The sequence below is a fragment of the Marmota flaviventris genome, chromosome 19 (assembly GCF_047511675.1).
Source record: "Marmota flaviventris isolate mMarFla1 chromosome 19, mMarFla1.hap1, whole genome shotgun sequence".
NCBI lineage: Eukaryota > Metazoa > Chordata > Mammalia > Rodentia > Sciuridae > Marmota > Marmota flaviventris.
The window spans coordinates 12449549-12472289 of record NC_092516.1 but is presented as its reverse complement, the minus strand read 5'-3'; the positions used below and the strand labels follow the sequence as shown (position 1 = coordinate 12472289).

General features: G+C 56.8%; 1 protein-coding gene across 1 annotated transcript in view; it reads right to left on the bottom strand.

Moving 5' to 3' along the window:
* Positions 1 to 22741, bottom strand: part of Xylt1 (xylosyltransferase 1) — a 241212-nt gene that overhangs the window by 90872 nt on the left and 127599 nt on the right. Inside the window, exon 3 of the mRNA XM_071605760.1 lies at positions 20391 to 20907. Coding sequence (XP_071461861.1) covers positions 20391 to 20907 — 517 coding nt within the window. The remainder of the gene's footprint in view (positions 1 to 20390; positions 20908 to 22741) is intronic.

Here is a 22741-nt window from a genome sequence, read left to right as displayed (position 1 = left end):
TGTGCCTCTCAGTATTCTTTATGCATACAAGAGGGACTGTTGGGTTTCTCAGTCCTCCAAGATGTGCTGAATCACGGCAGGAATTATGCATTCAGGATACCGAGTGGGGCGTGATGACAAATGTGTTCTTAGCAGTTCCTTTGAGGATGGTCTCTCTCCTGATCGTAGCTTTCAGGCTTAATCGTAGCTTTCACATCTGCCTAGTGCCTGCAACCGTTCCCAGAAATGCAGCAGACTGGCCAGGGCATCCGAGTGTCCTCTAAGGAGCAGCTTCTGTCCGAGTGCGAGTTGTTCCTGGGTGTCACCAATTGGGTATTTTAACCACACCCGTTGTTCTCCATCATGTGCACGTGTGGGGGGGAAGGAGGGGCCAAAGTCACGAAGAGGTGGAGACGCTTCTGAGAGGGAACTGGGGACAGTCGGGTTTCTCCTCATACTGGGAATTCCAGGATCTTGTCCTCACTTAACCCAGTGGGCTGGAACGGCCCCACCATCCTGTCCGTTACTGTTGACAGGGTTGGACAGGCAAGCCACAGGGGCCGGGGCCTCCGCGGGAGGAGGGCCTGGTGTGAGACTGGGCACCAGGTTGAGCTTCAGACACCAGGTTGCCGGATCTTTCCATCCATCTCCAGGGAAACTGGAAATCTGGGCATTTCAATGGAGGCCTCCAGTTTTTAATCATTAGCAAGGGATTGAGGAGGGGAGAGTAAGTTTGGTTCCAAGGTTCGGTCCATGGTTGGCTGAGTGCATGGCTGGGGTCCAAGGTGAGGCAGAGCATCATGGCAGAGGGGTGTGGTGAGGGAGTGCTCGGCTCATGAGGACCAGGAATCAGAGACAGTCAAAGGGGTCACCGGAAGGAGGCCTACGGTGGCCCCCCTCCTCCAGCCACGCCCCACCTGCCTACAGCTACCACCCAACGGGTTCAAACGAGGAAGGACTGACTCGGCTGGAGCTCTCACAACCCGGTCATCTCACCTCTGAGCATCCTGCGTCGACACAGGGGCTGAGGGAGGCCCTCGGACCCAGACCCAGGCCAGCAGGGTCTAGAAGACAGCAGGACGTTCCGATGCAGGGACTGATCAGTGTTGGCATCTCCGACTGATGTGGAGGATATTCTTAAGAAGCCTGGCTTTGGCCGAGGGGGTAGGATCGAGCGGTCGAAGCTGGTGGGCCATCTGAGCGGCGTTGTCCCTGGCCCATTAATGTTCTGCAGCTGCCCAAACAAAATAACCCCGACTGGGAGCGTGAGCAGCACAAATCAACCGCCTCACAGTTTCAGAAGCCGGACACCCCGAGACCAAGGAGTCGGCGAGCTGGGTTCCTGCCCAGGGGCTTGGGGGAGGATCTCTCCCGGCAGCTGGTGGCTGACAGGCGTCAACATCCCTTGCCGTGAAGTGACACCACCCCAGTCTCCACCTGCAAGTTCCCCCCGGGCCTGTCTGTTCTCCCTTTGGGTGTGTCTGGGCCCAACTTCCCCTTTCCGTAGGGGCACAGTCACACTGCATCAGGGCCACTTTAATGGCTTCGTTTCAACTCTAGCACCGGCAAGGACCCGGTTTCCAAAGCAGGTCACACTCACAAGTTCTGGGGCTTAGGGCTTCGATGCAACCAAGAAGATCTCCTGAGCCACGGAGGGTAGGTTCTGAGACTCTGGCAAGAGGCGGATGTGGGGACGGTCAGCATTCAAGTGGCTGTTCCACACAGACCGTAACATGAAGAACAACTCCAGGGGTCTCCCAGATTTAAGAGACAAAGGATCAGAGGATGCGCAGCTGTAAAATTTACTTGCTATAACATCTGGTGCATCTCGAACTTTAACGTTCATAAGGTGGAAATAATAGGACTCAGTAAATAATCTATTATTATTATTATTATACAGTTAGAGCTATGCTTTCCGGCATTTTCCCCCTACTCCCAGTGGGGAGCGAAGACAAGTTAGAGACGTTTTTCCTCCAAATGGACTTTTCTCACCTGCAGGTTGGCCGCCCCGGGGTGGCCCCTGCCCTGCCCTCTCCCTTCCCACGCCCACCTGGGTGACCTGGTAGAAGGGACGGGACGGGTGGACTCTGGGGTTGGAGATCAATGCCCTTTGCCCTGACAAGCAGTGGATCCGTTTCCAGAACCTTTCTCACGGCCTCCGGAAGCACACAGGTAATTATCCCAGCCGCGTTGGGTTTCAGAGGAGCCGTGGAGGGCGCCCGTGGCAAAGGCCGCTTCCTTCCTGAGAGACGCAGAGGTGTAATTAGAACCCGGAGATGGCAATCACCTGCATTCCTCACCAGCATTGTTAAAGGATGATCCAGTATCCGACCGGGGTCTAACTCCACTCTCTAGGAGACCATGGGAGCGTCAGTGCTGCAGGTGGCCTGTCGGCAAAATCTAGGGGCTCTTCAGTACCACCTGGGGGACCGTGTGTGTCACCTGGTTCTGAATCTGTTAGGTGAAAGGGCAGCCAAGGGGAGGCAGCTCTGTGCCTTCATCATCAAGCCTCCAGGTTCGAGGCCAGCTCCGGATCCGACTGAAGGTCGTTGTTCATTCTTTAGTCATTCAACAAACACTTGGTGGGCATCTGGTACGTGTCTGGCCATCCCGGCCTCGCCCAGCATCCTCCTCCCCGGGAAGGGGGTGTATCTGGGGCACAGACTGGAGGGTTGTTTCATAACGAGCTGCCGACAAGAGTATTTTTCTCCTGACCTTTCCATCCGCCCACCCCATCCCCGAAAGTCAGCCGAACCCTTGCGAAAATAAGTTTTAGTCGTTCCTTGTAAAATCTGTAACCTATTCCCATTCATCACTCTGGAAGGCAACGGGGAATGTGTGGAATATTGCAATATGCACTGGATGTAGGCGGCAGGTGCTTTCGGCTTTGATCTGGGAACACAGGTCGCTTGCTTTTTCTGTCAAGGGACAGACTGCAGGTGGTTTAGGCTCCCGGGCCACTACTCACCTCTGCCCTGGCGGCTGGAAGCAGCCACAGACGGCACGTGGACACAGGGCCAGCTGCCTCTACCAACGCAGGCTCTGGCCGTTTCTAGCCCAGGGTCCCCGTCTTGGAGAGATCAAGCGTGGGGGTTGGGATGCCATTGGACCCCACGAAGGGACACTTCCAGATCCCTTTTCCTGTCTTCCAAGGCCCCGCCTGGTGAGCCCTGTCCAGCACCCATCCCCGGGCCCACTGGGTCTCTGCCGTGCGTTCCTTCTTTCTGTTCCCTGGTCTCGTCAGTGGCCAGCGACTCTAGAACTTCTGCACAGCCATTCCTCTGGTTCAAGAGCTCCGCCAGATGGACTCCGCCCTTCTCATCGTCGCCCACTTCCCTCAGCCTTTGAGAACCTGCCGAGGGTCTGGTTTATTCAGTCTCCCCACAGTGAGGTGGGGACGGTCATCAACCCTGTGTCCCAGACGTGGAAAAGCGCTCCATTTCCGCCAGTCTAATGGACAGGCCAGGGTCTGCTCGGTGCCGCCCCCTCCCCCCTCTCTACAGCCAATTAGCTGCCAAGTTCTGCCAAATGCACTCCCTGAATGTCCTCAAGTCCAGCCTTTCCTGGTTTGTCCGATGGAACTCATTGTCATTTGCCTTAGTCTGGCTGGGCACAAAATAACCCAGCCACCACTTGTAGGTTCAAAGCAGGAACTCCTTTTTTATCTGAACTCCCTAGAACGCCACCCACGCGGCCCTTCCAGGAACACCACCAACTGGAGATCCCTCCTCCGGCACTTCCCCAACCAATGAGAACTCTCCAGGAATCCCCTCGAGAACTCCAAAGTAGCGGGTGCCTGAGGCAGCAAGAGCTGCCCTATTGCCCGGACAGTAAAGGTCAAATATACAATTCAATCCATCCAGCATCACAGCAATTATATATAGCTTAACTCAAATCATCATCTCAATGGTTTGCTGGTGTCACCTTTCAAACGTTCCCTCTGGCAAATGCCAGGCATTATTCTGATGGGCCCGTGGCTCTCAACAGTCATTTCTTAGCATGACTGTCCCAAAGGTGTGCTTATTGGACTCTTTGCTTGTGGACTTAAGCTCCTCTTATCTGTCCATTTAGCCATCCATCAGACTATCTGTCTTACGGATTCACTCACCTTTTCATTCATCCATCTAACCATTTCTGGATCCATCTATTGTCTGTTAATCCATCCCCCATCCGTCCATCCACCCACCCATCATCCACCCATTCAGCAGTCATCCATCATCCATCCATCCATCATTCATCATTTATCCACCCATCATCCATCCATCCATCCTTCATCCATCTATCCATCCATCCATCCATCCTTCATCCATCCATCCATCCATCCATCCATCCATCCATCATCCACCCATCATCCACCCCATCCATCCTGGGTATCTACTTTGTACCAGATGGATAAGTTAGTAAAACAAGGAAATAGGACCTGCCTTCCTGGGTCTTCTAGTCTAATCTGGGAAAGAGATGCAAGTGGTCACTCCATTATGTGCCTCTTACAGCGAGGGACAAACGCTTACTGAGAAAGCTGGGTTTAAACTCAGGCTCCAGAGGTGGCATCCGCTCACCACGCAGACTCAAGAACAGGGGTCAGCTCAGGGAGTCCGCCAGTGGGAAGGGCTTCAGCTGGGGCTGCTTTCTTTAGGGGCTGCAGGAGGCTGGTGGGGTGGGTCCTGGCACAATGACCCGGGGGCAGGGAAGGCCCAGAGTATCAGAAAATGAGGCAGGAGAAGGAGGTGGGCAGATGACCACGGGCCCCAGAGGTCACTGCAAAGGTTTGCAGACTCCCTGTCATGCAAAGGGCCGTCTCTGGGGGGCTGTTGGCAGAGGAACCACAGGGTCCTCAGGAAGTCTTAAGCAGAACGCTCCAGATGTGGAGTGGAGAACCGCCCAGGAGGGGAAGGGGAGGCGGCGCAGCAGGCAGGTGTGAGGAGCCTTGGAAGTGCCTCGCCACAGTCACATGAGATGTGGGTACCGTGGCCAGGGAGGTGGCAGAGGAGCAGAGAGGAACGGCCTGGGGAGTGACAGGACAGAGACCTGCAAGGTCTCTGGGCTGGCGAGACCTTGTGGGAAGCTCGGTCATCTGGGCTTCCCACAAGGAGGACAGAAATGCGGGGTGGTGCTGACTGAGCACCCACTCTCCTCCGTGTGCTGTGGGTTATCATCCGTTCAACAGGATGATAACTGTGAAGTGGCTGCACCAGCCCATTTTACAGGTGGGAAAGGTGAGGCACAGAGAGGTTTAAACAGGGGTCCCAAGTGCCCTCTCCAGCCCCTGGTGGAACCAGACTTCAACTGCAAGACCCCAAAGATTAGAAACAGAACCATTTCATCTCATGAGGGCCCTGCCAGAGAACCAGAGCACCCAGGGGCAGACCCCCCCCAGGAACCTCCTAGGATTCCAGATGCATAAACGAGGCCAGGAGGCTGAGCTGTGCTGATCTGTTGGAGTCTTTATTGCTCTACAAATGCATTATTAATCAGCCACCGGGGTCCTCCCATAGAGCCTTTTAAATTACAGCTAAATTCTTGATGGTGTTCCGTGCGCGGATACTGTGTTCACAGCAATAAACAGGGCAGGGCGGGCGGGCGGCTGGGTAACCAGGTTAATTGCCCTTTGAGGTCCAGGCTCAGACAGCGATGGCACTGGCACCTCTCAGTCCTCTGGGTGCCCTGCTGGAGTGCCAAGAGACTCCAGCGTCAGGAGCACAGGGACGTTCCCGCCTGGCCTGGCTGCCTGGGATCCCTGGGACTGCAGGTCACCAAGCTGGGTCCCCGTCCTGGGTGCTCCCTCCAAGATGGTTGGGGTAGGGGAGGGCAGGCGGCATCGACATGGGGACCCTTGGGGCACCTGGGGCTTGCTGCCACCCACTGCCAGGTTACGCCAAGGTCGACTTTGGGGGGGTCACGATGCGGGTGGGGCAGGTGCCTGTCCTGCCTTGTGCAATTCTCTTCTCCACCTGTTCCAGCCGCAAGGACACAGCAGCCAGGAACTCACCCTGGATCATGGGGTCAGCAAACTACAGCCTGGGGCCACATCCAGCAGGTCTGCTTTGCAAACAGCTTCTCATCAGGCACCCAGGCCCGTTCATGAGCCTAAAAATGATCTGGCCAAGTGGAAAGTCGGGCCATGATGGAAAGTCCGCCAATCCCTGTCCTAGAGTCCACGTCCGACAGCGCCACTGTTCTGCTCCCAAACCATCAATGACTCCCTACTGCCCCAGGATTGGGTGAAATGACTCAGGCGGAGCAAAGCACCCAGGCTTGTGTGTGAAACGGGGGAGACCGACAAAGCCGATGGCCCCGGGTTGGGGTGAGACTTGAGCGAGTCTCTGTGTGCTTTAAGAAGAGCTGACTTTTTAGAAAATCCTGATAAAAGACATAGAGACCTTCCCATCCGCTCCATTCCAAGTGCACACTGCGGTGATGTTAAGGGTCCCCATTGTTAGGCAGCCAACCCCGGGGCTGCTTCCTCTCGAGAAACTGAACTTCTAGTCCATTAAGAAACAACTCCTGTCTCTCCCCTCCTTGGAGACCCTGACAGCCCCCAGGCCACCCTGCGTCTCCAGGCACTCGAGCACAGCGGCACCTCACGTGAAGGCACCAGCCTGTTTCTGTCCTTCGGTGCCTGGTTTGTTCAACTCAGCGCAATATCCTCGCGACCTCTGGGGCCGCAGCCTTCTCTCAGCCCACAGAATTCTCCGCCAAGTGGACAGGCCACGTTGGGTGTATCCATTCACCTGGTGATGGATATGTGGGCCACTTCCACCCCTGGGTGACCCCGTTTTCTACAGGGGCCCGCACCAGAGCACAAGAACTAACTTTATTTTTGGTACCGGGGATTGAACTCAGGGGCCCTCCACCACTGAGCCCCATCCCCAGCCCTATCTTGTATTTTATTTAGCGACAGGGTCTCACTGAGTTGCTTAGGGCCTTGCTTTTGCTGAGGCTGGCTTTGAACTCGCAATCCTCCTGCCTCAGCCTCCTGAGCTGCTGGGATAACAAGTGTGCGCCACCGCGCCCCGCCAGAAGAGCTAAACTTAATGAGCATTTCTGGACCCAGCCTCTGTTTGAACAGCTCCTATAGACTGTCTCATTCAGTCCTCAAATGAACTTGCAAAGGCAGGGCATGACCACATACCAGGGACCATGTAATTACTGTCCACACTGGGACAGTCCTAAGGGAGACAGGGGCTCTGTTAATAATCACACAGGACAACAGGCAGAGACCAGGAATGTCCCCTGCAAATCAGGATGTCAACCACCATCTCCTCCTCATTTTGCAGATTAAAAATGAGGCACAGAGTGGTGAAGTTCTTTGCTCAAGGTCACCCAGCTAACGAGTGGCACAGCCAGAATTGAAACCCAGGCCAGTGGCCTGACGCTCCCACTGTTAAGCACAATTTTGTGAGGCTTGGTGACAACCAGGACTGACCATGTGGTGTCCAGCTATCCCTGTTTCTTCAGGCTGGAGGGGCAGAGGGAAGCGCTGGAGATGGCAGTGCCAACCCTGCACACTGTGAACCACCTGTGGCTGGAAGTGGACGCCCCAGTCCCACACACAGCCTCCCGGCTCAGGGTAGAGTGGGTGACTTAAGTTCTGAACCTCTGACATTCTGGCCTGGCACCTGCTGTCCTGAGCACCTCAGGAGGTTTAGCCCGGCCTCTGCCCACGAGAGGCCAGGTGTGATGATCGGAGACTCCAGATGCAGCCAGATGCCCGTGGGGAGCAGGACGGCCTTGGCTGAGAACCCCGGCCTGAGGATGGGCAGGGCGTGGAGAAGGGGTGTCCTCCCTGCGGGAGCGGCAGGGGCAGCCAGACTTGGGAGCCAAGTTTCCCAGGCCCCACCCCAGCTTCCAGGCCGCGGCTAGGAGTCTGTGCTAAGGAGCCTCCGCCCACCGGGTCCCCCCACAAGCTCAGGTGTCCTCGCTCATGGAAGAGAATGGTGGGGATCTCAGAGGACGGGGAGTGAGAGCTGCAGCTACCTGAGGCCCAATGAGGCTCCCCAGGAAGAAAGCAGGTCCTCTTGGGAGGTCGAGGATGCGTCAGAAGCTTCCGGCCTCCTGTCTGTGACTAGCACAGGAGAGAACACCCTGCCAGAGTGGGACAGCCTCCGACAGGGCAGCTGCACTGAGTCTAAGAAAATTTAAAAGACTCATCACTGGTGGCTCCTGTTCCCCAGCCTCTGCCCCAGCAGCCCGTCGTGACAAGGAAGTCCCGAGAGAACCAAGCTCTAAGTTCCTGTGTCGTCCCTTGTAGGGAGCAGATTCGTTTCTCCCTGATGCCTCCGGAACAGCACTGGTTACCTACGCCTTTGGGAGAATGGAGGGGACAGTGGTTCAATAAAGCAAATGCCTGGCAGCCACCGAGGTGTCCATCCACAGGGGAGCGGCCAGTGATGCTTGGTGCACCCACACCACAGATTTACAGTCACGAAAAAGAACGGCACAGGCCTCTGCCCTTGACCCAACCGCAAAAAAAAAAAAAAAAAAAAAAATGACCATTTTTAAAAAGTTCCTCATGACCTTCAAAGTCTCATCACACAGCCAGATTCTACATTTTTCTGCAAAATTCCACATCAACGTCACGTCCTAGATGAGTCCCTCAACACAAAGCCAAGCTCTGTTTTGGATTTAGGTATCTAAAGGAAAAAAAAAATGTGTCTGAAGTCGTGATTGTTCAGAGGGGACACGTTGAGCTGGACTTTCCCTCTGTCTTCAGTAATTTTTCACTTCATTTTAAATTGGGTGGTCTTTGGCTTTTTATTGGCAAATCGTCCGCCCTGATGGGGTACCAGGTGAGGTTCCGACATATGTGTACAATGAAAGGGGTGAGAGCATGCATGCATTTTGCAAGATGGAGCACGCTTTACACTTTTTTAATCCTGCCATCGGTCCCCTCCCCTGCCTCCGCACCCTCCTCTCTCTCGTGGCCGGAAACATCCTGGGGGGACCTTGGCCGGCTCCCAGTTCCGCAGACGGGCTTCTCCGCCACCCGCAGAGGTGAGCTGTTAATCTGTACTCTGTGGCTCAGCCTGGATCCTGATTTAGGGCAACATAAACCCTCCTCAAAATCGTGAAGGATAAATTAGTTTACTAATTTCGCCATTAAGAGTTTATCAACGCGAGCGCTCTTCCCAACGTGCCCTAATCAATCACCATTTCCCGTGTTTATCTCCTGTTCAATTTTTACCACGGGGTTCTATACACATCAATTTGCCTGATGTTCTTCCTACATATGTTTTAAATTACTTTATCATTGTATAAATTTCACAGCCATTAAAAGGCTCTAATACCAGAATGGCTGACATGGTGTTAAAAATTGGACTCAATTCCACAGGGTAATAAATTGTGACCTAAATCCAATCTCTCATGGGTGACTGAAGGATACAATGAAAAATTATTGCTTTGTCATTTTTACACTAACACAAATATACCACGGCGACCAGGAACCGGCAGAGAGAAGGGAGCTGGCTGGCTGTTTCTCACCCGAGCCAAGGGACCCACCTGGAAGGCCAGTCCCGGGGGGTGTGGCCAGCCCCTTCCAACGCCAGGTGAGTTTCCTGGCTGCACCTGTCCCTCCGCATCAGACCGGAGGCAGCGGCTTCTGCAGGTGACCAAGAGTTTTCAAAGTGCGGGGCGCATGCTCAACCTATGCAGGAGAACGGGTGCTTGTCCAGAGACCTCCGCCCCCTGCTCCTCTGGCTTTGGGGAAGGAGAGTGGGGATGAGGTGGGGGAGCTCCTGGGCAGGGTGTGCATCTTCTGAGAACCTGGAGGAAGTGGCGTCCACATGGACACCTAGGCCTGCTGCCACGTGATTTCAGAAAGAGGAGCGAGCACGCTGGTTCGCAGGTCTGTGCTAGAAGGAAGAGCCCGCTGGTCTTTTTGCTGGGGCATTGGGTGCGACCTTGGTCCCCAGGCGTCTGCACCCTGTCCTGCACCGGGAACAGGTCTCTTTCTTCCTCTCTCTTTGCAGAATCCCAGTGCCACACACACGCTGAGCAAACGCTCCACGCCCCAGCCCCGGCCCAGGAAGCGAGACCTGAAGAAAGGTGCTGTCTTGGAGTCGCCAACCTCTGTGTCTAGTCCAGGGCTAAGAAGTGGGCAGGGCAGGGCTGTGCCTGACTCCAGATGACCCGTGGTCAGGGCCTAAGGTGGAAGGAGCCCAGGAAAGAGGACAGCGGACCTGTCCCCAGTCCCAGTCTGCCACGGCCATGCCTGTCTTTGGGGCTGATTCTTGTTCTCTCTCCAGCAACCTCAGTTTGCTCCCATGAGATGCCTCAGCCACTCTCCCTGCTCAAAGTGAAGATGGTGATCACCAAAACCTTGGCTGGAAAGGGAGTCAGACCCTCCTGCCCATGCTCATGGCTCCTCTGGTGGTCTCCCTAGTTCCTCAAACGTCCCCCCTCTTCCTACCACAGGGCCTTAGCACACGATGCTCTTGTGGCCTCTTCATGCCACGTCCTTGAGTACATGCCTTGAGTTAATGCTTCATCTCTTGGCTCAACTATTAACCATGGCTACACGTCTCTGCAGAAGGCACGAAGAGTCATGGTTGCAATTTTATGTTCACTCTGTGATTAGATAGAAAAATCTCTGATTCTGCTCCCGTGGATGACCCAAGAGCTTGCCAACCATAGACCCTGGAGTACATGTCCTGCGACGTCCCTGGTGACAGAGCCCAGCCTGCCCGTGTCTCCATGTGCCACTCAGGCAAGGGTGCTGTGCTCGGGTGAACCCTGGCCAGGGGGAGGGGAGGTCGCAGGCATCGTGGGCAGACACCCAGGGCCACCCGCTGCGGCCTGGAGATGCCAGTTGTGCTTTCCAACAGCCCCTCCGTCCTCAAAAACAGGGAAGCCGAGGCCCCGGGCCCCTGATGCAGAGCTGCCCTGAGCCGCGGTCCACAGACGTGGAGCTGGAAATGCACTCCTGATGGCGGGCTCTCCAGATGCCACCGCGGGCACCTGCCCAGGAGGGAGTCGCGGACTCTCACCCTCTGGCTGCAGATGCGCCTGCACAGGAAGTGCTTCTTCATACGGGCAGTTTCTGGAAGCTGTGCCCAGGCCCAGCAGGAAGTGCCCTCGCTCTCTTCCCCGGGGGCCGGGGTTCTCTTCCTCTCTGCACCCAAACCTTTCAGCCCAGCTCTCAGGCCTGGCAGGTAGGGGGACAAACACACCCCAATGACAGCTCTGCAGCAGAATGACAGTGGTCACACAGCTGGTGGGACATCCCGAGGGAGAGGCCGGGGCGGGGGAGGAGGCGGAGGGCCCTTGGGACACCCCTGACCCACATGCTGTGCTTTCTCAAAACCTCGAGGTGGCAGCTGGCTTCCTTTATGACCCCAAGACTGGGGGGAGGGGACAGGCCCCAGGTGTCTTGGAAGGAAAAGGCAGGGAGGAACTGGCCTGTTGGGACACCTCGGACCTGGGCCACCGCTGCCCGGGGCATGGTAGGGGTTCAATGCCGTCTGCTGAGAGGGCAGCCCCGAGTGGCCTCTGTGTCCAAAGAAAACCGACAAGCCCTGATGACCAAGTGACGGTCACCCCACCTGATGCCCTCCACTCCCTCTCACTTCCCTGGGACCCTTGGGAGAAACTCCCCGTGATGTCCCCGTCCCTAGAACTGCCTTAAAGCCCGGTCAGGTCAGAGGCGGGCGGCTGGGTCACGAGGCAGGTCCGTCTTGCTTTCAGAGTCACTTCCAGACTGTTCCCCCGACAGCTCCCCAGGCTTCCCACCAGCAGCACGCAGACCCAAGGCCCAGCGACCCGCCACATCCACCCTCGCTCACACCTGGCTTATTTATTTATTTTTTTAAAATATCAGCCATCCCGACGTGTGTGGGGCGAGATCTCGCCGGGCATCTGTCTGAAGGAACTGGAGTCAGGACCTCGCAGAGAGAGCGGTGCACGTGTCCATGTGGCCTCGCCCACACCAGCCAGGACACAGAGCAGCCAACGTGACCAGGGACGGCCGAGTGGGCCGAAGAGTAGGGCACCGGCAGACAGAGGCGTGTCATTCAGCCACAGAGAGGAGGAGTGAGCGGTGTGGGTGTGCAATCTACCCAGGGACACGTGTGACACAGTATGGACAAGCCCCAAGCACGTCAACCTCCCTGAAATGAACCCGTCGCAGACTTTCCAGAGCAACCTACAGAGTCGGATCCACAGGCTCGGAGACCAGGATGGGGCTGTCGGGGCTCAGGGAAGAAGGGGATTGCTGATGGGTGGGCATGAACTCTGGGAGGCAGCACCCAACCACACAAGCGCTGTCATCGATGATACTGTGTCGGAGATTTTTGCTTCATGAGTTGACCGGGGTTGTTCTCACCAAGATAAAATAAAAAGGTAGCCTGCCGGGTGTGGTGGCGCACACCTGTCTCACCAGCAGCTCAGGAGGCTGAGGCAGGAGGATTGCGAGATCAAAGCCAGCCTCAGCAAAAGAGAGGCCCTAAGCAACTCAGTGAGACCCTGTCTCTAAGTAAAATACAAAGTAGGGCTGGGGATGGGGCTCAGTGGTCGAGTGCCCCTGAGTTCAATCCCTGGTACCCCAGAAAAAAAACAAAAAGTAACTGTATGAGATGATAGACATGCAAATTTAGTTCCCTGGAGCATCCATTTCACTGTGGATATGCATCTCATAACATCATGCTGTATGCCTTAAATACAGACCATAACATTTATTTAAAAAAAAAAAAGAAAAGCAAAACATTTCAATTGTGCATGAAAAGCAAATTCTACGGAGGTCTGCCCTTGGAGACTGTGCCTATAGCTAGCTCTGCTGCATTGCACACTTAAAGATCCGACGACGGCTCTTGTAGTAAGTGTCCTCAGCACCATGAAATAAGAGCACAACGTGGAGACACAAAGGCCCCTGGATCACGGCCAACTCTGACAGCCCCCCTTTGGATCCCAACCTACGGAAGGGACGTCCAAAGGCCCTGCTGGGACAGCCGCCCCTTCCTCCTGCAGCCGGCTCCTCTCCCCTCCTTATTTCCTCACTGATCCCTCGGCTCCAGCCCCAAGGGCCTCCTTGCTGCTTCTAGAACATTCCGGGACTATCCCTGCTCCCTCAGCGGGGCCTTCTGAGGCTGCCTCCTTGGTGGCTCCCGCAGCCTGCCTCCGGCCTTGCACGGCCTGCTGGGTCTCCCTGGCTCCCATCCACCCAGAAAATCTACAGGGAAGTACCGGGCAGGGGTCACCTGGTCTCTGCCGTGAGGGCAGAGCCATGGTGACACAGGATTGTCAACGGGGGTCAGCGGGTGCCGTGCCCGACCCTGCAGAGGAGGGTGGAGGGCCGACAGGACGGGGCACCCTCTGCTCTTGCCCGTGGCTGCATCTCAGGACTTGGACCACGGCGTTGGGCAAACCACGGCCTGCAGCTGCCTGTCTTGCTCGAAGGCTGGTGTTTGCATTTCTAAAGGAAAAGGATCCGAAGTCCAATCGCATCTCACAGCCAGTGGAAATGACGCGACACCACATTCTGGTGGCCAGGAGGAAGGACCCACCGAATCAGGGCCTGGTGGGTCCATCGGCTGCAGGTGGTTGGTGGCTGCTTACTCTGGGGCGGAGAGGTGAAGAGTTGGGGCAGAGACCACGGGCTCCCGACTGGCCGTGGTGGCCTTGAGCCCTCCCTGGCAGTCAGCGGGTGACCCATGAGCAGGGTCTGATTTTTTTTTTTCTGGATTCAATGCAATCAGCCCCTCCCGCCTTCAAGGGCAACACCGCAGGATTCTGGGAGACCTGGGAGAGAGCAGGGTCTCCGACTGACAGGTGGGAGGCCGAGGTGCCCGCCCCGGGGCACTCTGTGTGGCCACGCCGACCCTGGTCTCTGCTTTCCCTCCACGCCAGCCTCCCGGCCACGCTGCCGAGAAGCCGCTACTTGTGCCGTGTGGTTACTCCCCTGCCCTGGGGCACGGGGCTTCGTCATCTGGCGGTGCCATCTGCCAGGCGGCCTCCAACCATCCCCATCCCAAACCCATTTATCAGAGCCTCGGGCCTCGGGCAAAGGCTGTCGGGGTGGAGGCGGTGGGTGGGGGTTGGGGGGGGGACGGCTGTGCTGTTCCTGCATCAGAAGCCCCTTCCGTCTGTCAAGCTGCAAACCTGGTCCTGGGTTCCCCGGTCACACCCGCGGCCCTGAAAACGCTCAGCTGACTTGCCGGCAGTGGTCCTTCGCCATCGCGCACTGGGGATGCGCCGTCACCACTTGCGCCCAAGCAGCAGCCCCCCACGCTCCCTGCCAATCACTGTGCCGGGCCACGTCACTCTGAGCTCCTGAGGTCCAGGCTGCTGAACCACAGGACCGAAGCACCCCTGGTGGCCTTAACCAGCCCAGCAGAGGGTGAGGAGGTGCGGGGGGACCCGGGGAGCCAGGGGGCCCACCGCAGGGACGACCCGACCTTTAGTGGTTCCAAATGTCATGAGGCAGGAGCAGTTTCCCTACCCGGCAGCTGGATCCCGATGCTTCTTCTGGGTCACGGGCCAAACAGTCTTCACTGGGAAAGGGGGGGCACTTCCCTCACCCAGGGTCACTGTGTCCCCTGTGGCCACGGCTTCTGGGGAAGGCCCTGAGGAAGCAGCACTTAGGCTGAGCCCTAGCAGCCAACAAGGTAGGTGGAGTGGGAGGCAGGGTGACGTGCGGGGCCCAGCCGAAGAACGGAGCCAGCGAGACGGGGCTGGGAATCGGGGGACACCGTCCAGCAGCCCTTCCAGCCCCCACTTCCCCAGGTGCCTTCCCTCCATGACCACGCGGACTCTGTCGTCCTGCAAGCCCCCCGGGTTCTCCAGCTCCACGCTCACGATGCTCCTATGTGCTCTCATGGTTTAGGTATGGGTGCCCCCAAATGTGTGAGACAGCACGGGGACGTCTGGGGGGACATGATTGGGCTAGGAGAGCCGTGGCCCCATCAGTGTGATGACCCCTTCCAGGGTAACGGGCGGTGACTGAGGCCGGGAGACTGTGGCCAGAGGAGCCGGGTCACTGGGGGCATGACCTTAGGGTCTATATTTTGTCCCTGGTGAGGGGGGCTCTCTCTCTGCTGCCTGGTGGCCGGGTCCTGAGCTGCTTTCCTCTGCCACGATGTTCTGCGTCACCTCGGGCTCAGGGGATGGAGCCGGCCATCTAGGAACGGAGACCCCTGAGACCCTGAGCCCCAAGTAGAGTTCTCCTCCTCTCAAATCGTTCTTGCCAGGTCATTGGTCACAGCGGACTAAAGCAAATGCCCTCTGCCATTGCAGCCAGCCCCCTGAGAAGAGAGGGCAGGCGGATCTGTGCCCAGTTTACAGGGGACAGACCGAGGCACCGGCAGGTCGCGGCTGCCACGCGAGAAGGCGGAGCCGGGATTCTCACCCGCGTGGCCAGGGCTCTTTGGGTGGAGAGCCTTTTACCAGTTCACGCTGTCCTCAGCTTCGATCTAACATGGTGACGTTTCCAAAAATACACAGGGAGGCCCAGGCAGAGTGAGCGGAGGCCACAGGGTCGTTCTGGAGACCGAGAAGGGACAGGCGGTCCAGGCGATCGTGTGTGAGCGCGCACAGCTTGGGCCTGCAGTGAGCTCAGGGTCCCTGGGGTGACTATGTGGCTCCTGAGAGCTTCTGTAAGGCCACCCCCGGTGCTGACAGGACAGAGCCCCCCCTTGGGGGGCTGCCTGGGGACCCCCTAACCTAATGGAATGACACTGTGGCTTCCTTTCCCCTCCTTCCAATTGCTTTCTCCAGGAGGCAGAGTGAGGGAGGCCAGGTCCCAGCAAAGAGGAAGGCCCCCCGGGCTCCTCGACGCCACCCTGGGCCTCAGCAAAAGGCGTGGGGACAGATGGCGGGTGGCAGGAGCCCTTTGCCCATTTCCTGTCCTGATCGGTCGCCTCCTTAAGGACACCCAACGTCCGGCAGCCCGCGGGCCGGATCTGGAGGTTGTCAAGTGAAGCGACCAGACAGCGCGTCCCCCTGCGTGGGGCGCATTGGTACTGGACACCGCCTCAGAGACTCAACTTCCCGCCGCTCCGTCCGCATTTCCTCACTTACAGGAAATCAGAGGACCACGGGGCTGGAGCCCAAATCCCTCCTGAGCAGAGGGGATTCCGGGTGTCATGGTTTCCAGGAAGGGAACGCCATCTCTCTGTGGGGTGTAATTACATCTTCGCTTTCTGCAGAAGAATAGTTTATGGCTTAAATGCTATTAATTGTAAGCCGTTTTGTTCCGCGGGAAGTTGTTCATTGATAACTACCCAATTAGGGTTATTTTGCAATTAGTCTATTCACAGTAAATTTATTGCAAGAGGCGGAGGCCTCCGTGAGCAGGCTGAAGTATTGCCGGGGCTGGGTGGGAGACGGCGCTTCAGTGCCCACCTTCGTAACCAGCTCAGCGGCCCCAGGAGGGCAGGCCACCTTGGCGGAGGTGGTACAGGCCTTAGGACAAGACCCAGGCAAGTCCACCCTGAAGAACCGCACCGTAGGTGTCTCAGCATGACCAGGAGAACCGTAGGAACCCCCAGCTCACGGTGATGCCATATTTACTTAGGGACAGTTGCGGAGCAGGTCATACAGCAAATGTGTATGCAACGCACAGTCCTGGCTGACCCGGCAAAGTTCTTAACTGTGTGTTCAGCCCTCACAAACCCTCTGAGATAGGTGTGCTCATGTTCCCCTCCGCTTAACAGATGGAGGCAACAAGGCACAGAGAGGTCAAGCGAGTTGCCCAAGGTCCCACAGCTTGTGAAGGGGCCATCTGGAGTTTGAATCCAGGAATCCCGGCTTCACAGCCAGGCTCGTAACCACTGGCAACATCCCTCCCCCCATATGCCCCCCAGCAATGCCCTCCCTTCTCCTTTGTGAATATACCGAGGACCGAAGGGCACAGGGCCAGGTTTATGGGATGCCGGCTCAGTCACCTGAGTTCCAACTCCTGCTCTGCCGCCTACCAGCCACGTGCCTCTGGCCAAGTCCCAAACCTCTTGGAGTCTCCATTTCCTCATTGGCAAAATGGGTTCGCCATAGACTTACCTGTGGGGCTAGAGCGCGGCTGCTGGGAGACAGAGTCCCAGAGGCCAGCGCGATCGCTTCCTAGCTCAGGACGCTGCCGTGAATGATTTTTCAACTTAACACGGGAGCAAAACCCGACCGTACAGCCACGCGGTTTTGCAGCTTCAGAGCTTATTCAATAAATCACACGAGAGCGTCAGCACTTTATCACCGAGCGGGCTTCCTGTTAGATGACTCTGCCCGGCGGCAGCTGACCCGAGTCTTCTGCACACTGCAGGCCGGCTGCGCTAAGCCGTGGTGTCTGGCAGGCGCCTTAAATGCATTTCTAACTCGAGACGGATCCACGGTGGTGTGACCCCATCCTAAATGGAGGAGCCACTGTGTGCAGAATCGGAACCGACACAGGAGTGAGCCCACCAGGGCCCGCAGGCCCACCTGGCCCTCGCCTACGTTGGCAAGTTCAGTTTCATCAGAACGTACCCGGGTACGTTGGTGTTTGTATTTTAATGACTGCAGCAAGTTCAGTAGTTGTGACAGAGACTGTAGGACCCTCCAAATACCTACCATCTGGCCATTTGCAGAACAAGCCTGCCTGGTATACAGTAGGAGCCCTACAATAGTCTCCTGGGCGGGCCTTCAACCCAGGCTTTCTCTGCCAGGCGACAGGTTAACAAAAGCTTTTGGAAACGTCAGCCTCCGCCCAGTGATTCCTATATCCCAGTGCCAAGTGCAATCAGGAGTACAGACGGAGCCACCTGGAGACACAGCCCAGGGGGAGGCTGTGAGGGACAAAGGAAGACTCTCTTTAAATCTCTCTTTTGAAAAGAAAGTTCCGCAGAGCTACACTTTCCCTGCAAACAGCTCAAGAGCAGAGATGAGCTTGGTTGAAACGTTCAGGTTGCCCGACTGCTGGCCGCAGCGTCTCACAGGCCACGCGAAGGGCCCTGTCCCCCCAGCCCTCGGTCTATGCACAGAGCTCACGTGGCCGCCGCCTGTCAGATGTGACTAGTGAATACAGAGGCCCGTCCCCTTGTCCCTGGGGATTTGTGGGGTTGGTTCTGGGCACTGGCCAACCAGGCTACCGGAATCCACAGACGCTCAGGTCCCTCGTATAAAATGCTGTGGTCGGGGGGGCTGTGGCTGTGGCTCAGTGGTAGAGCGCTTGCCTAGCGTGTGTGAGGCCCTGGGTTCCATCCTCAGCACCACATATAAATAAATGAACAAAATAAAGTCCATCAACATCTAAAATAAAATAAAATAAAATGCTGTGGACTCTATAACCTCTGCCCGTCAAGCCATCTCCGGATTACTTAGAAGAGCTGATATAATGTGAATGCTATCAAAACAGTTGCTATCATATGTGGTTTCAGGAGCCATCACAAGGGGGAAAAGCCCATGTTGAGTAGGGATGAACTTTTTTGGAATAGTTTCCATCTGCAGTGAGTTGGCTCCAGGTGTGCAGAGCCTGTGGGGACCAAGGGTCAGCTGCACTTGACATGAGCATGCTCCTACCCACGGGGTGACCTTGGATACGTCTCTTCCCCTGTGGGGGCCTCACATTCTTGTCCGTCCAGCGGGACGGGGGTCTCTCTAGGGGTCTCTCTAGTCTGACTTTCCTCCTCGTCCCTCTCTCCACGCCCCTCCCTTCTGCATCCAGAGAGAGGCAGGGGGCTGAGGTCTGCTGCTTCAGGAGGCCACCAGGCCACGTCTCCCCTGGCTCCTGAATGCACCAACACGGGGGACCCAAAGTGCCCCCATTCTGCAGGTGGCTTGCCTGGTTCTCTGACCTCTAACTTGACATTGAGGAGGCCCCAGAAGCTCAGTGGGTCCATTCCTGTCCCACTTGTTGGCCCCCAGTTCCCTTCCTCCTTCTGGGTCTTTCTCTGTGTCCTTCCCCACCCAAGACCCTGGGGTCATCCGACATCCAGTGATAATCTGGGGTCACCTCTCCTCCCTTCAAAGCAAAATAAAGCATTTTTTTTGATGCTATTTGAATTTACAAACAACAAGGAAGCGTTTTTGCACCTGTGTGTACCTCACGAGGGACAGGGGCCAAGCCAGGCCTTCCACGGGCAAATGAACCATGTGGGTGACCAGGAGCTGTGACGCTGGTCCCAAAGGAAGGCACCCAGCGCGTCTAATGCCTGCGGCTCCCTGGATGGGGAAGGAAGCTCTGACCAGAGAGGAGCGAGGCCCCGCGCGTTGGCCGGCGGCTGAGCTTGGCCTGAATCCACGCTCTTCATCTCAAATGCAGCCTCCTCGGCTCTCAACGGCGCTGACTCTCTGTACAAAAATTTCTTTTGGATGCCATCTGTCCTCCCCAGGGACAAAACCATCAGGCAAATAGTTACTAACTGGCCCAAGGGACAATAAAAGGTAAGCAGGTTCCCAGGGGCTACTTTACAGTCCACCGGTGAAGGGGACGGCAGCCTGGGCATGTGGGGACGGCAGTGACCACAGTCCTACCACTCAGCCAGGTGGAGGGGCATGAGGTCCTCCCCACTCTGGGGCCAGCTAGGACTTCTCTGCTCACATAGAGAGAAAGGGAGGAAGGAGGGGACCTCAGAAAGTGACACACCTCATCCAGTCCAGCTCACCTCGACCTCGGGTGTCTCCGTGTGACATCTCAGAAGGTCGCTGACAAGTTGTGGGACCTTCTAAGATCTTACGTCTCTTGTCTGGGAAACAAATCAGGCTCCCGGCTTCAGAGCTGACCTCACGGGGTGGTGGGTGGGACACAGTGGCCCATGGAATGAGGCTCAGCCAGTGCCTGCAGCTGCAGAGGCTGCGCCCACCCGTGGGCCCTGGGGAAGGCATGGGTCATGGCCAAGATGCCCACGTCCAAGCCATGGTTCTAGATGCAGAGAAGCAGGTGCGGTCTCACCTGTGCAAGATGCTCCCCATACCCAGGGCCCCTCCACTCTGCCCGTGACTTCTCTATTGGCCTCTGAGCCTGCCCTGCGTCTTGCAGGAGACCTGACTTATCACTGGGTCACAGGCACCTGGAAGAGCGCCCCGCACCAGGCAGGAGGGAGGGAGGGAGGGAATGAATCGAGGAGAAAGATAAGAAGAAACAGGAAGCAAGGAAGGAAGGGGCTGTGGGGCCAGGAGGACGGGAAGGCTGTCCCCACAGAGCTCCCGGAGTCTACGCCCCCAATCAGAAATCTTCCAGATCACGCTCAGTGACCATCAAGTCCAGGTCAACCCCATCCCAGTCCTCTGCTGGGAGAGAACCCAGGCCCTCTGCACGCAGCCCCCTGCCCCCTGCCGCTCCCCTGGGCCCCAATGCCACTGTGATTCGACCCTTTGTCACATAGGTACGGGGGTAGAGCACCAGCAACAGGCAATGGGACTCTTACAAGGGACTTCAGAATCCCCAAAGTCCCAAACCAGCCAGACCCTGTGTTCCGACCCGTCAGGTCTGAGCAGAGCCCAGTGGGACTTACCCTCCAGGGGGCAGAGACGCGTCACCCTCTCGGGCATCAGCAGCCCCAGCTTGTGCTGGCAGTAGGTCTCCCCGATCTCCTGGCGGCAGTGCTTGGACTTGGAGCGGGACAGGGCCGAGATGGCCTCCTTGCCCGAGATGTCGCACCTGGGGGGCTGGTCGTACTTGGTCTCCCGGGAGCTGCCTCCGCCCCTCCGGGCGTGGGGGGGTCTGGGGGGGTCCTTCCCTCGGCTGCTGTTGGCTGCAGCGCTCTCCCGGGGAGGCAGGGCCTCCTTGGGGCCTTTCCCCAGGAAGGGACGTCCCTGTCCCTGTGCTTTCTCCTGGGGCTCCAGCTTCCTCTGCAAACGCTCCTTCTGCCGACCTGGGGGCTTCTTGGCCGACTCCGGCTGGTGCTTCCGCTGCTGGGTCCTGGGCGCAAAGTTGCTGTTGTCCACATTCTCAAAGTCCTTAGGCACCGAGTTCTCGTTGTTGCTATCGGTCCGCACTTTCTCTTTGGGCCGGTGAGAGAAGTAGCCGTCCTGCAGGAGACAGAAAAGAAACAGAGAAGAGAGACTTTACCTGGGGGCTGTGCTCAGGGGGCTGGCCCCCAAGGAACCCCCACCCCCACCAGGGCATGCAGCTGTGGAAGTCTGAGCTGAAGCGTCCAGTCCCACCTCTGCTCTAACTGTGATTCTCTAGGCCTCAAGACAGTTTCTCTCTTTCTTTTTACCATGTCTGTCACTGGGTAACAGATATTTGACTCCACCTTCCTATTGAAATTCTAGAAAATTGCTATGATGTTTTCTGGGAAGGTTATAACATAATATGTTATAATTATATAACATAATATAAAAATATGTTTATAGATTATATAAACACAATATATTATGTTTATAACATAGTAATGTTATAAAAGGAGAAAATATTGGCAGGATCTTGGACGCCTTCTAAATTGCCTTTGGCTCCTGTACCCGTGCCCTTCAGAGAGGTCAAGACCTGAGCCCCTATGAGTTCTGTAGGGAAGACCTTTAGCTCTCCAAGCCGGTAAGTGGAACAGAGCGAACTGAGCCTCCTGGGGTCGAGAGAAAGGTCAGAAATCAGTGGAGACAACGCGTGCCTTGGACCTTTCCAGAAAGGTGGTGCTAGAAACTCTGCTCCTCTGTGGGTAGGCACATGGGTCCTAGTGATTTTGAGTTTAGATCAAATGGTCCGAATCGTTCTTGAAACATGGTGCTTCCGGGTAGAGGCCGTTCCCAGAGGTTAACCCCAAAAGCATTCACTATCCCAAAGCCCACCCCTAGGGGCACCTCGGAAGGCACCGAGAGCACTCGCGGGCCCCCTCGGCCGGCTCCTGTTGCTATAGAAGCGCACTGGTGATAAGTAGCATCAATATTTTGTTTTGTTTTGTGTGTGCTTTTTTTATTTTCTTAGGGAGGGCTAAAAATGTCCTAAAATTCCAGTTCCCGAGGAAGAGTGGCGAGGGGAGGGCAGTGGCCATTTCTGGGGCGGTGGACAGGGCAGCCCATGCTCTGCTCGGCTCTCCCTCCGGCAGGTCAGCACCCTGCACCCCGGTGGCCCAAATCTGGCCTGCCACCTGTTTTTGTAAATAAAGTTTTATTGAAACACAGCGACACCTGTTCATCTGTGCATCGCCTGGGGCCACCTTCATGCTACCCTACAGACTGGGCGGTTGCAATGGAAACCGGCCCGTGAACCCTTCCGTCGGGCCCTCTAAGGAAGAGTCTGGTCCTTGCTCTGCAGGAGCCGAGTGTGAAGGCCTCCTGTCCTCTGCAGGGGCTGTAGATGCCCTGTCCTCCTTGTCCTTGTTGGCTCAGCTGTGGCCTGGAGAAATAGCCATACGTGGGGCTGCCCCCTCTACCTCTGCCCCCTCCTTGGCATGAAGCCCCTGTCCACTCGGGGGAGGTGGTAAGGGGGACAGCCCACACCAAGATGGCCAAGGCGCACGTCGGGCTATTGCAGTTTTCTTGTTTTATGGAGGGGGAACTGAGCCCCCGTTAACGGGTGACTTGCCCAAGGTGAGCCGGTGGGGACGCTGAGTCCCAGCAGGACAGACCCAGACCCCCAGCTCCCGACGGCCAAGGAGACCGATGCCGTGGTCTCCTCCCCTCAGCACCGCAGCCTGACTCTGCTCGTCAGTCTGCTGTGGACACGAGACCCTCGGACAGCCATCCGGAGGCCGGCCAGCGACCTGCTGTGTTGTGTTCACGAGGGACAGAGCCCAGAAGCTGGGGACACCGAGTGCTAGAGTCAGAGGCGGCAGGAGCTGGGGTCGGGGCAGGAAGAAGGAAGGAGACCGGCTGGTCACCCAGGACCCCATGAGATGCCAAGTGCAGAGGTGCTCAGGTCCCTTGT